This window comes from Corvus brachyrhynchos, unplaced genomic scaffold, assembly GCF_000691975.1.
Source record: "Corvus brachyrhynchos isolate BGI_N302 unplaced genomic scaffold, ASM69197v1 scaffold139, whole genome shotgun sequence".
In the NCBI taxonomy this organism is placed as follows: domain Eukaryota; kingdom Metazoa; phylum Chordata; class Aves; order Passeriformes; family Corvidae; genus Corvus; species Corvus brachyrhynchos.
In genome coordinates, this window is record NW_008246062.1 from 1,215,122 (window position 1) to 1,233,176 (window position 18,055).

The following is an 18,055-nucleotide window of genomic DNA, read 5'->3' on the forward strand; positions in this document are numbered from 1 at the left end:
TGCACAGCTTTTAAAGCACAGCTTTTCTTCTTGAACAAGCAGTTCTAATTGAAACCAAATCCATCAGCCTTTTGCTCAGCTCTATTACAAACTCAAACCGAGAGGCAAAGCCTGGCATGATTTTTTTTTTTTTCATTGACATGAAATGCACAAAATTATCAATTTCCTGAACTCCCACTGGATGTCCATCGGTTGGCCAGGCCAGATAAAAATGAGAGCCTTGGAGCTCATTTCTCTCGCTTAGCAGGTTCCCTCAGTGCAGATCAAAGCAGGAGGCCTAATCCTGGAGAGGGATGAGCATCCTCCAGTCTCACAACTGCACTTGCAAAGTAGTTTCTGGTCATTTTGGTGTCTGTTTTGGAGTCTGACTTCTGACAGCAAGTCTACATAATCATCAAAAAGTCAGACAAGGCAAAAAAACAAGAAAGCAGTAACCGAACAGTGCTGATATTCATGCTTCCTCCTGTGCTTCTGGGAAGGATCCTTTCCTCTTTCCTGCAATCCCAAATCCTCAGGATGTCAGAGCCAACACCAGCAACCAAGTGGGGAGATTTCTGGTCTAGATGAGCAGGGTTAGTGTGTATCCAGACAGCACGGGTTTACAGGGAAAGGCAGTGACTTTTATTAACCCAAATAATACATAGCTGGAGAATAAAATACCAGCTATAGGGCATATGCACTTCTCTTTTCTTCCGGAGCATAAGTATTTGCTTAATAAAAGGTGCTATCTGTGCCCACAGACTTTGACTTGATTACTGTATTTGAGACCATTCTGACCACAACACCCCGAGCCCCCTGGGAAGGGCAGCAGTTACCAAACTTGATCAACTTAACAGCCTTAATCTGACACATTTCCTGGGGAAATTTCAGGGGATGACAGGGATCAGGAAGCTGAAAAAGGTAAATGCAGCAACTACCCAGAAGACATTCAGTTTAATCTCACTTTTCAGAAGATCAATGGAACAAGTCAACAACCTGTAAGCACCTGAAATGCATCATAACTAACGCGAATTTGCACCAAAGAAGTCATGCTGCACCAATCTGATTTCTTTTTGCAACAGTACAATACACCTTGTGGACGGGAAAGGCACAGAAGTCATTAACCATGACTTTGAGAAGACTTTGCCATTGTCTCCCTTGATATTCTGATCCTGAAGTGACACAACAGATCTACATAAAGTGAGTAGAAACTGGTAAGACCCAGCTGACTAGTTGTACCCAGGGCTGTCAGCACTGAGTTGTGTGTAACTCTCACAGCTCTGTGGTCTGGAGGGGATCTCGTCAGATTTTCTGCTAGTGTTTGGTCATTGGGACAGACAGGCAGACTGCAGGTGTCCAGGAAGACAGGACTGGAATTTGAAATTACTTTGCTGGACCAGAGATGTGATCTGGAAAACCTGCATGTGAATTAACAAGGACAAATGCAAGATAATGCAAGATATTGAGAGTGAGCAGGGACAGTCCCCAGCACAAACACGGGATTGTGGGGAGGGAGTGTTTTGCCATCAGGGTTGGAGTTAGAGAGATAATCACCTGGAGGGGACCTGGCACTCCTGTGCAGCAGTGAAACAGTCAGCTCTGCCACTGCTGAGGAATGGGAGTGTCATGGGCAGGCATGTGAAAGGATCTCTTTATGGGCAGCACCCACAGGACATGGTGCAGCAAGGGCACAGTTCATGGAAGTTGGTCTGGGGGATAACAAGAAGATTTCAGCCCAACAGGTGGGAGGTGCGAAAACACAACATTGCCCTGGCAGAACAGGTCTCTGCACTGACCAGGCCCCGTGAGGGGTGAGGAGCCCAGGTACACCCTAGATTGAGAGCAGTGGGATCACCAGCAGCTCCCTGGTGAGATATAGAAGCAGAGGAGACCAGGGGATGTTTGTCCTAAGATGGCCTCACACAGTTGGTGCCTGGCATCCCATCTCAGAAAATCAGTCAGTGAACTGGGGCGTAACAGTTTCCCTCCAGGAGAACCTCGGAGCTGCTTTGATTGCAGCCGTCACTGCATCTCGCACAGCCAGCGGGACTGTAAGTCGGACCCTCTTCTCCTCTGCTTCACAGGGCTCTTCCTTTTCTCCACGGAATAAAAATAATCCCCTTGCATCAGTTCCATCACAGTGAGCAGTGAACCATTTTATTCACTGGCGATCCCTTCCCTTCTCTCATTTAAGCAATTCTGCATTGAGCCCATCAAATTAATTTGTGCAAGGGACATTTATTTGCCCTGCTTGCAGGTGCAGGTGTCTCCCTTTGTTTTCTTGTGGAGGAGGCTGGTAGGTGGCACAAACATGAGCTGGGGAGAGGCTCGATGGTTTCGATCAGAGCGTGCAGGGGCATGAAGATCTTCAGAGGGATGCACCCAGAGTCACCCAGATTCACAAAACCTACAGGTGAAATCTGCAAGTGAAGGGCTTTTTACAGCAATGCATTTGGGATGTGTTTTACAATGGCACAGACACAATTTCCCAGGCAAGGAGCTGCCCTCTGTGTCTCCACAGGCAGCCTCAGCCCTTTCCAGCACAGGCTCGCTGTTGGGGAAGATTGTGTCAGATTCTGGCAGAGGCTCAGGAGGAGTTACAGGAATGTGCCAAAAATCAAGCTGTTCCTTTGGCCCTCATAGCTGCATTTCTTCCTGTTCCATGTCATGACAAATTTCCTGCATTTGTCACTGCAGCAAATACCACCAGGCTCTGCAGTCAGGGACACTGCCCCAGAGTGCTCAGTCGATGCCCAGGGACAAGGTATCATAGAATCATAGAACCTTAAGGGGTTGGAATGGACCTTAAAGATCGTCCAGTCCCAACCCTCAGCCCGCCATGGGCAGGGACACATCCCACTAGACCAGGTTGCTCAAGGCCTTATCCAACCTGGCTTTGAACATTGCCAGGGTTGTGGCATCCACGGTCTCCCTGGGCAACCTGTCCTGGGGTCTAACCAACCTCACAGTAAAAAATTTCTTCCTAATATCTAATCGAAATTTCCCCTCTCAGTTCGTATCCATTATTCCTTGCAGAGCTTGAAGAAGAGTAAGAACCCATCTTCTCCCAGCTGTGGGGCATTACTAGGTTCTGTGAGGTGAGGCAAAGCATGATGGGAATGGGTCTTGCAAATGAAGACCAGTGTCCTGTTCTCCATCCCTGCTGAGTGAATTCTCAGGTGCTCAGAACACTGCATGACCATGAGCTTGGGAGAATTAGCTACATTTCTCCAACTTAACTGCATGAGCAGTGGATGCCATTACAAATAGAGAGGCCAAACCTACAGCTGTGGAGGTACAGACCCAACAAGGAGCTGCTGACCTACATTCCAGAGTTTTGTGTGCTTTTCTGGCCAGGTCACCCATGGGATGCCTGCTGCTCTCACCCATTCACTCATACCACTGCCACCTCCTCCCTCTGCCCCTGCTCCACTTCCTAGTTTTCTTCAGTTTTTCAGTGACCTGGCTCAGCTTGAAATCTCGGGCTTGATAGTCTGTGATATCCAAATGTCAGGCAGGATGCAGGAGAGCCTTCCAGGATCTGGGCCCTGGTGGGACAAGGCTGTCCATCACTACGCCCCAGCTGCAGCTCCTCTCCTAAGGTATGACTGTATTGGATGTATCCCAAAAGCACTCAGCAGGAGGGAAGCACAGAGAAGAGGTTGTAGGAGAGTAGATCCAGGGTGTCTATGGACAACTGTCACTTGGCCACTGTGGTTCCAAGGGAGATGGGAGTCCTCATCCTTCTCAACATGAAGGGGAGCTGCATCTCATCCAAGGACACGCAGAGGCCAGGACCATGGCTAGGTCTCCCAGGCACCACGCACTGCTTTGTCCCTTATCCTCATGACAAGCCATCACCTTGTCCTTCAAACACACCCCGTGGCTCAGGGGCTGAGCTAACAAGCTTTCCTCCTTCATTCCCCTGTGCAGAGCCAGTGCTCAGGAATAGCTGCACTCCTGAGAGCTGCTTGGGGCTGTGTGGCATAAAATCAGCTCATCCTCAGATGATCTGGAGGATAAACACACACATTACCTCCTTCGTCAGGCCACTCTAATCAGGTCTGGCAGAGGGGCTGAGCACTGAATTGTCTCTGCAGGGCAGGCTGCAGGCTGGTCATCCTGCACTCACACCCAGCCATTGCTGGAAGAATGAGAGCCTCCCAAAAAGCCTCCATTGCTGTCTTTGCCAAAGGCATGCTTAGAAAACAGCTTGTTCCCCTAGGGGTCCCTCTGCCTTTGTACTGGGGCTGTTACTCAGGCAAAGAACTGGTGATTTCTCAGGATTCCCCAATTTCCTGGATGGGATTTAAGTCATCTGCATAGAAACAAACACACAGAGGACGGATAAATAAACAGGAAGGATAGGTGAGCCAAGCAGATCCTGTGAGGCTGAGCAGTGCCTCACTTGCCGTAAGACTGTGCTGTGCTTTCTGCCAAGGCACCGAAGAAAGCTGATGCTCTGGCTCAAAGAGGAATTGTGCAAGCTGAACAGGCGTATTCAGGCAATCACAGATCTAACCAAAATGAAAGTCCTTTGAAAACATCAGGCAAGGCTCCTTCTCATGCACTAGGCATTTCCCAGGACAGCGATGGGCTGCAGGCTGCAGAGGAGCAAAGTCCAGACTGCTGGGACTTGGGGAGCTCTAGCATCGCAGACACCAAAGAACAGACACAATCTGTGCACAAAGGAAGAGGATGCAAAGCCTGCAGATAAAACAGTATTTGTAGCAACATAACAGTACCAATGTGGAGAAATACAAGGGAAGGTGTAAATAAGGCACAACTAGAATCCAATTTTGCTCAGCCAAATTTACTGAGGACAGCAAATCCAAGGACACACCAGATTTATGCCTAGGAAATCTTGACTATTATTGATCACAAAACCAAATCCTCCTAGCATTTTTCTCCAAACCGCTAGTATTGCAAAACAGAGCAGTCTCACATCACTTTCAAACACTGGCAACCTTTTTATTACACAGACCTTCAAAGACAAAACTAGAAAGTCAAAGTCAGCCCTCTTGGCTTACTCAGTATCCCCTTGACGGCACATAGCACCTCACAGAATGAGACTTGCACTCCAGAAATTATTCATAAGTACTATGGATTTTTTGTAAAATGGGTCCTTTTCTTGCTTCAGCTACCAGTGTTTCCATTTAACATGCTAAACACATTTCACCCTGACCTCTGGGAATTGACTCCAGCTTAAAATAACGTGTAAATACGCTGATGTTGTCTCTCCAACAACTGCCAAACACAGCAGCCACAGAAAGGGACATTACATAACAAAAAATCGTTGAAGATGTGGCCAGGAACAGTAAAAGGAAGAAAAACTCCAGCTCTTGACCTTGGGGTTCAACAATGCTTCTGCTACATGGAGCTGTCTTCTCCCTTCACATACTTTGATGCAACCCAAAAGTTATTTCACCAAAATCAAAGAGTATTCAAGTCCTGTCAATCTACCCCTGCTTGTTTGGGTTAGCTCCCCAAATAGGGGGAGTAGTTAAGGCTGCCACACTCTGTTCAAGATCCAGACTCCTTTGTAATTGTGGTGCAACACCCTTGGATACCTGGATTTGTGCACAGTGGCTATGCCCAGGGTGACCAGGTAAATACCGAAAGGCTTCCGTTTTGCCCAGGAACTGTAACCTGCTGGCACATGGACCATCTCATTCCCAAGTAACAGCTTTCCAGGCTTAAACAGTACCTTCATTTTATTTCAGGCTATGCTAGACTGGGAGGAACCTGATGTGGAACAGTGGAGGAGAAAGAGATCCTATGGGGCCACAAAGGTCTTCCTGCTAATGGCTTTCCTAGCACAGTGGGAGGGCAGGAAATCATGGAGAGGAACGAAAAGGCAGAAGGGGCATGGGAGTTGCTTTTGCCAGTATTCCCTTTGGTGGTTGTTGATTTATAATTATGAGTCACAGGTCTGTGTAGCAAAACAGCCGCAGGCTATAAGCAGTGCTGCTCACACCCCAACAAGCTCCACACCAGTGGCAGGCCTCTTGCTGGGACTTACACACCCCGAACCCAGAGACTGTCAGAGCAACCACCTCCAGCCCCTCCTGCTCCAAGGCAGACATGTGTCTGTACACGTGTCTCCAACCTACTCTTCTTGAAGGCCTCCAGCACTGGGTTTCCTTCTTGTACCAAAGAGTAAACACCAGCGCATATATCCTTACATGGCCTACAGAAGTGGCACAGAAAGCTGTGAACAGTCAGGGACAGGGTTTCACAAGTCCCTGGATGTACCCCATGTACCTCAGCTCTCCCCCTAACAGTACAGAGCAGCTACTTGCAACTAGACTAAATAACAGGGAAGGGGCTGAAAAGAAATCAAAAAGCTTTTGCAAATTTTGGAGTAGGCCATCAAGCTGCAGGTCAGTTTTTATGAGACCCAAGCTCATTTGTGTGTGCCTCCTTATCCAGAGGCCAAGCTGGCTCTGGAGGAGGCAATCCTCATGAAGGCAGGGCACAGCAGCACACCAAATTCCTCCAGCACTGCTTGTGCTTTGTGCTTCTGGGTCACTGAGCAATTAGCCAGTTCTGAAGAGACACGGAGAAAATCAGCCACTGCTGGAGCAGCACAGAAGGCATTGAGAGAGAAGCATTTGCATGAAAGCAGAGGGACTAGGAATTACACCGCTAAAAGAACAAAACTTGACCTGTTTGGAGAGGAGACAGAAGTGCTTTTCTCTCAGACAGAATGGAAGCTGTTGAGACAGAAAATTTAGAGACAAAATATACTTCCCTCAGTATTAAGCTGCTCACCAGCCTAGGACTGACGTGACCTTGAAGAACGTATCTAATCCATAGCTTCCTTCCTTAAATACAGTCACATGTGCAGATGGACTGTACATGTTGGGACAGAAGGAGGGAGTTCAAGTTTACATTTCTGTATTTACATGCTGGTTGGTTGATCCTGCCAGGAAAATTAATCCACAAACACCAGAGGTTTATGTCCAAAAGGGAGACAGAGGAGTCCTGTTACTTTATTCAAATAAAGGGAGAGGCCATGGGGCATTCCCCTGGGGTCTCACAGCCTCCTTTTTATCCTAATTTCCTGGCCACATTTCCCTCTCTCTTTCCCCATTGGCCGAGGTACTTGAGAGGTACAGACTTCCCAAATCACTTCATACAGACCCCTTCTAATGTATACTGCCCTTTTTCTTTTCCTATGGTATTTATGGCTGCCCCCTTTGCTTCTTTCCCATCTCAGTATCTATCTTTACCTATCAGCAGACCCACAGTTTGTTTGTAAAGACAAATCTATCTCATTCCTTTCAATCCCTTACACTTCCTGCAGGTAAAGAAAACACCGAGAACAGAAACAATCTCCTGATCCTTAACTTCTTCAAATTTCTCCCTGTCATCCTAGGTGATAACAACACAAGGCTACAGAGCAGTTCATGATCAAGCATCCCAGTCTCTGTTCACAGTGTTCCAGTCTAGTACCTGCTCTGGACGTGAGCTGCATCTCACTGAAACTGGGGACAGGCATGAAACCAGGGCCCCTTCCTGAGAGCACTTGTGTGCAGGGCGTGCTGCTGGGGAGTGTGAAGGACGAAGAAACCTCAAGCCCCACAAGATCTCTGTGCTGGGATACAGTGCTGGGGAGGGGGATAGATTGAAGAGAAGATGTCAGCCACTCTCCTATTGTCTCCTTTAAACTTTGGACACTTCCACGAACCTTCCCCAAATCCCTTTTCCTCTTTCATCTCCTTAAAACCCCAACATCCTCCCGTGGTCTATCACAGTCCCCAAATCCCTCCCAGACCCCACCATCAGCTCTGGCCAAAAAAGCCACAGTGCTTCAGGAAGCAAAACTCAATGCTCCTTCCTTGGCTGAACAGTCTTGGGCTGGATCTGGCCAAGGGCAAAATCATCAAAGCTGCAAAGATGCAGGGTGTCACGAAGTCCAGAGATTACACTGGTGGTGTGATAAGGCATGGAGAGTGCATAGCAGCATGTGCACATGGACGTGAAGGCTCAGACCCAGCCCATGCCCCTCGCTTGTCCCCACATTTTAAGCTGCTCACAGGTACACAGCATTGGACCCAGAGGTGTGCGCCAGCAGCTCCTGAACATGAGCAGTCCTGGCACTGTGTCCTGGGGTGGGCAAGCAGCTGTGTTCCCCTTCCTACTCCACTCATGCCCAGCTAGACCCAATCAATCAGGATTTACTGCCTGGGAAGAAATTCAGTTGTTACCAAGAAACAGAAAAAGAGATGCTTTGCATGTGAAGAAACCAGTAGCAGGAACAGAGATTACCATCATAAATAATCCAAGATAAATATCCAAGACAAGCATCAGGCCAAGAAGATGTCTGCCTCCCTGGCACTCAGCCTGGGTACTGGCCAAGAAATTTGCCTTAGCCTCAGCAAATTCTGTATTGCAACCTTTCTTTCATCTGCTTTCTCTTCTATTCCTACTCTGCTCTGCTCTCCCAAAATTTCTAAGTAACACTGCACACTTTTTTTTACTATCTCCTGCTTACTTTTGGCATTGGCAGAGGTTAAGCCAGGCTACTTTAGCAGTTTTTAAAAAACAAACCAAAGCCTATGAGCAGCTACATTCTTCTGACTGTGATGACAAAATGCTTTAATTTCTTCCAACCCTCGAATGAAACCTGGAAGGCTCACTAATTAAACTGCTCTGCCCCAAACTGATTCTTCTTACAGCAATGCTTCCCTCGGGTGAACTCAACCACCAAAGTCATTACAAATTAGAAATGATACTTTATTAGTTAAACAATTCCTGCCTGACATCCACTGCAATATTTAAAGAGCACTTGGAGTCTAAAAGTGGCTTGGATGACAGCAGAGAGACACTTGTTCCTACTGCTGCATCTTAAAATACTGCAGGCATTTCTGTCCCGCACTTCTAAACAGAAGGGCCCAAACCAGTTTCACCTCATGGAAATAAATACAGCTTGGGGCAAGGGGATCTCTTTTTCCTGCCCCAGAGACTTCAGTCTGTGCTGGTAGGGAGAGATCCAGGACTCAAATCACTATGGCACAGACACATGAACACAGGACCTCCGTGCCTTCTGTGTGCCCTTGACACACGTGCCTGATGGGTGGCAGAGACCCCGTCCCCTGCTTCCTCTCAACAACAAACTCACCTTTTTCCATGAGCCACTATGAGTTCAGGATGCCAAAACTCACAAGGAGTTTTAGGCATTTTTTAAAGATTTTACTGTGTGTCTTGGTGTAAGTCACTTCTGAAAACACTACCTGAGTGCTTTTGAGAAGTTCCCCCCTGGCATATTTGTTCTGCCAAGTGTTCATAAATGAGACTGCGCTGATGCAGCTGACAGCAAAACTCAGAGTAGTAAATAACACTTCTTAAAGATCCCCAAGTGTTTTACGAACATGAATTAATTAAGCTGCAGGCCAACCCTGCAAATTACTTGAAGAGATCTTCAACCTTCCCTCCTTGCTCAAGGACATGAAGACCGGAAGGAACCAAGGTCTGATGAAAACCCAAGCATCCTTATCTTCCCCATTTCCACTCATCCACCACACCAGCTTTAACTAACAGCCAAAACCCAATAAACTCAGAATGGCTGAAATCTCACCAGGACAATGTTAGCTCAGTCACTTCTTGTAAGCTCTATCACGCAAGCCCAGCAATAGCCAAGGAATCTACAGAACATGGAGCAGACAGCACTGTGTCTGTTTTCAGGGGAAGCATGGGGTTTGGAATGATGTGGCTATTAAGAGTTCTCTCAAAAAATTGATTAGTCTGCAAGTTTTACCCATCAAAAGCAGTTGTCCCAGCTGTGTGGGAAGGCAACCCCCTGTGACATCAGTATGAAACAGATGGCTAGGAGGACCTGGATGAGCTCCTGACTGCCCTGTCCCTTTGGCATCCTGGGTTCTGCCAGAGCTCAGCAAAAGGGGCCTTCCTGTATCCAAAGGAGCTGACAGAGCAAGATCAGGCAGCTGAGCTCACAGATGCTGGGATTGGCATGAAGGTCCCAGCCTTCAGAAGCACTGACTGTGGCTTGACCACTTGGCTGTCCGGCAGTTTTCCCCATTGGGCTCTGAGGGTACCAAGTGGCAAAGAGAACAGCCTGGGATACCTGGGTACTGAGCCAGGCATGGACAGGTTTTTCTATCTGCAAAGAGGCAGGTGGGATGTCAGGACTCCTCTGCACAGTTTTGAACCCTCTTCACTTACAAAAATCTCTGGAAGTTCTGTGACTGTCAACTCCATCCTGGGGAATCCCAGAAAAGAGGGAAAAGTTGAGTCATTTTACAGAGGAAAGCTGGTTGCACAGGGTAAGGGTGTAAAGAGCACACTGAGCTGATCTTTAGAGGAGCTTGGATCAATACTCTGGAAGTACATCTGACTTCCCACTGTGGGATTATATTCTTGCAAACATGGCTGGAGGCTTGCTGCTAAGGACACAAAGGCTGGTGCTTTCAAAGAAAGGAGATAGACAGGAGCACACACAGGAAGGCATAGCCTGTTCTGACAGGGCTTGACTTCCCTCTGCTAAAACATTCTCTTCCATCAGCTAAATCTCCTCACCACTTGTTCACTTGCAGCACTGGGCAGGCTAGGCCAGGTCCATCACTTTGCCACCACACTGCATGTCATCTGTTTTAAATCCTCCTGTCTTTCAGAGATGAGCTGGCTGCAGTCAAGGAACCCACACACATAACCAGTCATGCCTGAACATCCCTCCTTCTTCTCCACATGTGCAAGAAACATTTAGTTCTGTGTTTAGTGTCCGTTCAAACCTAACCAGGCCAGCAGAAGACAGATAGTTTAATAACATCAGAGCAGCAGAGTCCATTTCCATCCCATTTATATGTTGCATGGGATGGAGTACCTTTTGGTTTACGGTCAGCAGTAAGTGATGTAGTTACTCCTAAACTCAAGTTTAAATTGCTTTGTCAACAACATGCAGTTTGCCTTTAAAGAAGGTCAGCAAAGAGAAATGACAACATTCATAACTGCATAGAGGGCTGCTGCTGGCCACCAGGAGTGGAAGGAGACATCTGAATTCACACCTGAAGGATGGGATGCCATCCAGAGGGACCCAGACAAGCTCGAGGAGTGGGTCCATGGGAACATCATAAAGTTCAAGGTCATGTGCAAGGTGCTGCACCTGGGTCAGGGCAACCCCCAGTATCAGCACAGGCTGGGCATGAACAGACCCGGAGCAGCCCTGCCCAGAAGGACTTGGGGGTGCTGTGGGTGAGAGGCTGGACATGCCCCGGCCATGGCACTCACAGCCCAGAGAGCCAAACGTGTCCTGGGCTGCATCCAGAGCCCCGTGGGCAGCAGGGGAGGGAGGGGATTGTGCCCCTCTGCTCCGCTCTGCTGAGACCCACCTGGAGCACTCCATCCAGCTCTGGGGTCCCAGCAAATCCCTCCTATAAGGAAAGGCTGAAAGAGTTGGGATTGTTCAGCCTGGAAAAAAGAAAGCTGTGGCCTAATTGTGGCCTTCCAGTACCTGAAGGGAGCCTACAAGAAAGATGGAGGGGGACTTTTTACAAGACATTTAGTGACAGAACAAGGGTGAATGGCTTCAAACTGACAGAGAGTAGGTTTAGAATATATATTAGGAAAAAATTATTTACTGTGAACATGGTGAGGCACCGGCACAGGTTGTCCAGAGAACCTGTGGACGCCACATCACTTGGGAGTGTTCAAGGCCAGGCTGGATGGAGCTCTGAGCAACCTGGTGTCCCTGCCCAGGGCAGGGATTTGGAACCAGATGATCTTTAAGGTCTCTTCCAACCCAAACCATTCAGTAATTCTGGCCCACAGCACAGTATTGCTGGTCAGCCCAAAGCTGGGGTGAAGGGGAGAGCAGCCACATTTATGTGTGTGTGACCCCTCTCCACTGCTTAAGCCCTTGTGCAGGCAGGGTCCATGGCTGACACTGTGCTCACCCATGTCCAGGAAGGACTCATAAAGCAACAAGGGAACTTATCCTGAGTCAACCTAATGACAGCTCGGAGAGCTTGGGTGGTCTTGGGCTGAAATTTTGCTGGAAATTGAAAAGTGTGAAGCATATGAGAGATTCTTTTCCACAGTTTCCACAACTCAGCCCCAAACAAATTGCCATGCTACTGTTTTCTGTGCCCTGTCAGCACAGTGAAGATTCACATTTCCAGTGGCATCCAGCTGAAGGAACCTTTTAAAAATCATTCTGAAGACTCTGGAGTGACACTAGCGTGATTAGTTCCTGGCCAAAGACCCTGCCTAATACAGCAGATTAGTAGAGTATATAAAACGTTTGGGAGTACATAAATAAAAGATGATCATCTTGAGAGATTGCTTTCTTGGATCAGTTCTAAAAAGCCTGAAACTGAAAGACTCCACTTAACACAAGACAACTGGATCTAAGAATTACAAGGGCATAAGCGGGCACTGCATTTACAGGCATTCAACTCATAGCTGGATGAAGACCAGAAAGAAAATCCAGTAATAGATCCATGTAAGAGAGGTTATCATCCTTCACAACTGGCCCTCATGGACGGGTGGGAAAAAAAAACTTCACCAACCCACAGAGGCACATGTATCTCCTTGCTGTCACTTGAGACAAGGACCCCAAGTCTCCTTACATATTAAAGATACTGCTGGCTCATTCACAGGACAGCTGACACAGTGGTCAGGGGATAGGCTCTGATGCAGGAGTACAAGAAGACAGGAAGCAAGGTTTCTGTGGGAGGACTCAGGAAAGAGCTGAGGTCTCCTTTATTTGATTTCAAGAAGTTTTGCAAATAAAACCCAAAACTCAGAAAATATGTGAGTTTCGGGAAACAAATTAACATCTGCAGAGCCTCTGGACCAGAGCTTGTCTGGGACCATGGTGACAGCCGGGGACAGCAAACCCCTTTCCCACCAGTCTACACTTCTTACCAGGAGAAAACTGAGTCCTCTTGCTCAAACAGGAACAGACACAAGGATTTAACATCCCAGATATCCTACCCAAAAGGCTTGAGGTAATTGTACCTACTTTGCTAGAGAGGAGCTTTGCGAACACCATTGCATGGAAGGAGAGGGGACAGTGACAAGGCCTGAAGAGATCTGCTGTGGCTGGGGGAATGCAGCTCATTCTTACCTTGGGCATCTTGCGCAGATTGGGAGAGAGCTTCAAGCAGGTGATGAGGCCAAGTTCATCTCCAACAATGATGATAGGGTAGACAGGATTAAACTGGATGTGGGTTGCTTTATTTTTCTTCCTGGTCACCACTAGCTGGGTGCAGAGAGGTTCAAGCTTATTAACATTCAGATCAAACACATGGGCCTGGGGTAAAAAAAAGGAAAGAACACAAAAGGAATTAATTAGGCAAGAACATCCCTCAGTGACAGAATGATGGCTGGAGAAATCAGAAAGAAAAGGTTCTGCTGAAAAAAACTTTCCAGCCACAGCGCACAATTACCATCTGTGCTCAGAGCTGTGGTCTTCTTTTAAGTAACCAGTGAGCAGAAGTCATCTGCTGCTTGTGAGTGACTGTGCCCCTCCTGCAGGGGCTCAAGGACAGAGGACCACTTCCCTGCTGTGGGTGCAAGCCTTGGCAAGGCTCCAGATGATCTGGGCTGGAGAAGGCTCAGAGCCAGCACTACTAACCCCACAGACCTTAATCTCCCTTCTCAGTGCAAGTAATGAGATAAACAGCTGTTAAATCAGAGTCTAACACAGATTGATGCCCAAAATGGGGAATGCTGTCAGAAATTCTGATTACTGCTTATTACAGAGCTCTCTAACATTTTCAGCTTAATAATAACAACAATAAAGACACAATCCAATAAGTAATAGGGAAGTGATAGAAACAGCCATAGTATGATTAGAGTGTACCCTGGGGTAATGCCAGAGAAGCACAGGACAGCTTGGTACTGGCAGCTCACTCCAGCCCAGACACTACACCTGCACACATGTCCTTCTCCCACGGCATCAGGAAAAGTGCCAAACAGTAAAGATTAGCCAAACAGGAAAGGTGAGGATGGAGGGAGAGAGGCCTGAGGACCCACTCAGGCAGGAGTCCCACTGGCATGGACTTCAGACCTCTGGCACAGTGACACAGACCTGCACATCTCCAGCTGCACAATAATGCCCATTTCATTGGGCAGAGGAAAGAGAGGAAGCAGCTTCATAGAAGCACTTAAGTAAAAAAAATCCCAATAATTGCAATTTGTTCCAGTTACTGACACAGACTGCAAAGGCTAATAAAACATGGTGTCCCTCTCTTCTCCAGGGCCGAGGTGAGCCATTTCCAGCATCCTGGATTTCCACCTGGTATCCACCATGAAGAATTTGAGCGTTATGTTTCTCTTCCCTTTTCTGTATTCAGAAAAACTAAGGAAGGGAATGCTTTATGCTAACAAGTACAGTGGGAATATAGAGGAAATTAGGACTGAACTACTTGTAAACCTCCTTCCAGCTGTGTCTTGTTTACCGGCACTTAAGAGACAAAGGAAACACGTAATTTCAACAGTATGTCATGCTGACAATTTGAATCTAGGAATTATCTGAAATCAAACAATGCTACTCTATAAAAGCTTATTCCAAAGAGTGTGGAAGGTATCAAATCTGTACATGTACTTTCCTATTACACACCAATGAGTCAGTGAATTTTATCTGAATCCATTTACAGCACAGAGCTGGGCCATGTGCAAGCACATGTCCCAGGCAGTCTCGTGAGCTGCTGCGTCTTCACAGGACTAAAAATCTAGGAATTTGGTCTGAGAGAGAACAAAGGTCTTACAGATGCAAAAAACAAGAAAAGGAACACTGCCTCCAGACTGAAGTAAAATAAGATGGGAAAGTTCTTAAAAAGTGGACAGGGTTGTCAAGACATATTTTGAAGAAATCCGTGACAGTACAATTCAAGGAGGGAATACAAAGCAACTGCCACAGACAAGGATTTGCAGTTTGGAGAGACCTTTCCCGGTCAGCCGAAGCATAGGTGAAAGCACAGCAGCTTTTTATCTGTTCAAAATACCAGGTGCCAGCATTACATTGTGAATCTTGACCTGACACTTGAGGTCTCACAATCCAGCAAAGGCAGCTTCAATTTCCTGCCTCTAGACATAAATCAAGGTGGCTCTTCTGGCTTGTACTTTACACCTGCTGTCTTACTTACTATCTCAGAAAAGGAACAAGCACTCTTTCAAACATATCAGTCTCTCATGAGCCACACTCATTAAAGATCTGATTTCTTGCCTTCATAGAACACACTTTTATTAATTTAGTAATCTAGGAGCCTGGGAAATGCTCACTGATTGAGTAGCACTATTTAATCTAGCAAAAAATAGAAAAGCAACAGGGAATCAGTGGCCAGGTTTCTTCTTGGCAGCCAGGTCTGCACTGCTCTCTGTAGGGCTGTCAATGAACCCCCCCACACACACATCCTGCCCTGCCCTACTCTGGAGAAAGATGGCATGGCCAAAGGCTCAATGCTGGAGTGCTGAGCAACTTAAATTACTCTGGGTGAGGCTGTTTTTCAAAAATGTCATGAACAGCCCAGACAAGCACAATGCCTGGGACAAGAACTTGAAACCATCAGCAATGTGGAGAAGGTCAAAAGCAAACAAGTTTATGAGTGTTCCTACTATAAAGCTCCTCTTTTATGAGCTTCTAAACAAATGGGCTTGTTTTCCTTTGCCAAGGGAATCGTGGAAAAGAACAAACTATTTCAGTTCTTCAGCTGGAAACATCAGCCTCATATCAGCTGTCAGACACACCAGATGGAGGGGTGGGACACAGGCACTAAGAAGGACTTCAGAGGCTTTGATTTAGAGACTTACAGTTACTCTTAGGAGAAAGGGAGACAAGGGTCAGAGCAGCACTGGTTTTGGTGTTTTGCTGGTAGCCTAAAAGGGGCACAAGGCTTTCCACAACACTTGAGGCAGGTTAACAGTGCTGCAAAGCAGCAGAGCTACACGCGGTCAGCACCATCTGTAGAGCTGCCTAGGGCTTTCTGCCCAAAGAATGGGAGACTGAAAACCTCCAGCTCTCCTTGGGACTCCTAGTCCCAGGGTCCCAGGGTCCCTAGAGCCCTGCTCTGCTGGCTCAGGTCTTGGAATTAAGGATTATGGAGTGGGATCCAGCTGGATCTCCCACCACAGAGACTCACTACCAACACACAGTTTTCTCTCCATCCCACTGCCATGGTGGCCCCTGCCCCAAGATCACTGCTTGCACACAGAGATGGCCTCTCAGGTCTTGCAAGCCCTCTCAGAGTGTATGACCCAGAGAAGAGCAACCATGACCCACACAGGTGCTACCCAACCCCACGTGTGACTCGAGTATCAGATTCATGGGGAGCCAGGATGACCAGAACCAGAGCCACATCCAAACCCTCCTTCACAGAGCACAGGTTCCAGGGCAGGCACACATCCAGCAGCACCCAGTCAAGAATGGATACTCAGACACTGTCAGGCAGCTGGTACAAAGTGGCATTTTTATAAAAGCTGTTACTTGTATCAGTATCCTTTCAGAGTTTACAAACCAGTGAGAGTCCTCCAAGGAAGAGCCCCCCTTTCCTGACAGCTCTGCATGCCTCTTCTCACGTTGTCGAGACTGGTCCCTCACTGTAGCTGCTGAGACCTGGGGCCATCATATTTGCTCACCCACACTCATCCAGGAGCGATTTAGAAACTACAGAGTGAAGGTTTCAAACCTCTGGTTTTTAGACCTCAAAAACATTTCCATTTTGGTGTACATCAGCAGAGAAGGAAGCAGAAGCCTCCTGACAAACTTGTTTCTATACCTTCTGCAGATTCCATAGGAGCAAGTGAGGAAGCTGGAGGGCCTGGAGCCCTGCTGGTTGTAGACCACAGCAGACACCTTCGGGTTTTTTTTACTAATAAGCTAAAAATACAGTGGGTAAGGGCATTTCAGTTCTTTTTTACAGAGTATTTAGGAACAATATGTGGTCACTTACTTAAAGGAACATAAATCAGACTCCAACAACAAGAAACCTGGAAAAAGACACAAAGAGAGAGGTAAAAGCAATCTGAAAATGTCTGAAATAGGAAAGTGCAAGAATTTTCTTCTGTTTCACCGATAATTGCAGAAGAATGAAGCTCTGGGTAGTAACCAATCATTCCAACAGCAATTTTATTTATGATCCTTTTAAACCTCCATGCCTGCACCAAGAAAGCACAGGACAAGCTGCAGCACCTTCTGAATGAAGCCCAAGCTGCTGAGTTAAGCAGTTCCTTGTATCATGGGGATTTATGAGCTGACATCAACCACAATCAAAAGAAACCTAGACCACAGTACTGCAGTGCTGGACAGGCTGATAGGAGATATGCCAGGCAGATGTTCAGAGCAAATTTCCTGATGGAAGGACAGCAATTCTGCTAAGTCCCTGAAAACAAGCACTGAATTTAGGCAGATGCCCATTTTTCTCTGAGGTGGGACCAAGGGAATTCTGCAGTTTCTGATGCTCTTTATCCAATTAGAACAATTTTAAACTGCCATTACAGTAACAACAGAGTTTCTCTTCATGCTTGATGTACAGGCAATAATGGATCCAAGACTATTGTGTCACAGTTGCAGAAAATGTTTGACATAAATGAGCTGCTTTGATGCTTGACTTTCAAACAGCCAGAGAAGAAATCCAGTTCAGTTTCATCCAGACCAACAGCTCCTCTGTCTATAAACCACGCTAATGGGTTCCACCTCCCAAAATCCAGCTGTTCCCCACTGAGGCTCCGCATAGCTCCTCTGCAAGCACAGCACAGTGCATGTCCAAGGCAAGAACCACATCAAACCCCAGCATCAAACCCCATTCAGAGTTTTGAACTTATTTCTCCCCACCTGCTCTACAAACTGCACTTACATCTGGAAAGCCAGCCCAGGTTCTCATCTGCTCAGCACCTCTGGGGTGACTTGGACCCCTCTGTCCTTATGCCCTTTCACTCCCTGATCTGAGGCAACAGAGAGGGAAATGCAAGGGTATGTGGGGGGAAGCAGACCCCTTGGTAGAACTTCTCTGCCAGAAGAACAAACTCCTTTATTTTTGTGGCCCATGAAGAAGGGAGCTGAAGAGCTACTTTGACCAACGCTGCCTTTATTTAGTACTCAAACTCCTGCTGA

At 47.2% G+C, this 18,055-nt stretch overlaps 1 protein-coding gene across 1 annotated transcript in view; it reads right to left on the bottom strand.

The window, feature by feature from the left end:
- The window catches only part of DNAI1 (dynein axonemal intermediate chain 1), a 148,426-nt gene that overhangs the window by 16,334 nt on the left and 114,037 nt on the right, over nucleotides 1–18,055 (bottom strand). The window contains exon 19 of the mRNA XM_017746567.1: nucleotides 13,070–13,255. Coding sequence (XP_017602056.1) covers nucleotides 13,070–13,255 — 186 coding nt within the window. The remainder of the gene's footprint in view (nucleotides 1–13,069; nucleotides 13,256–18,055) is intronic.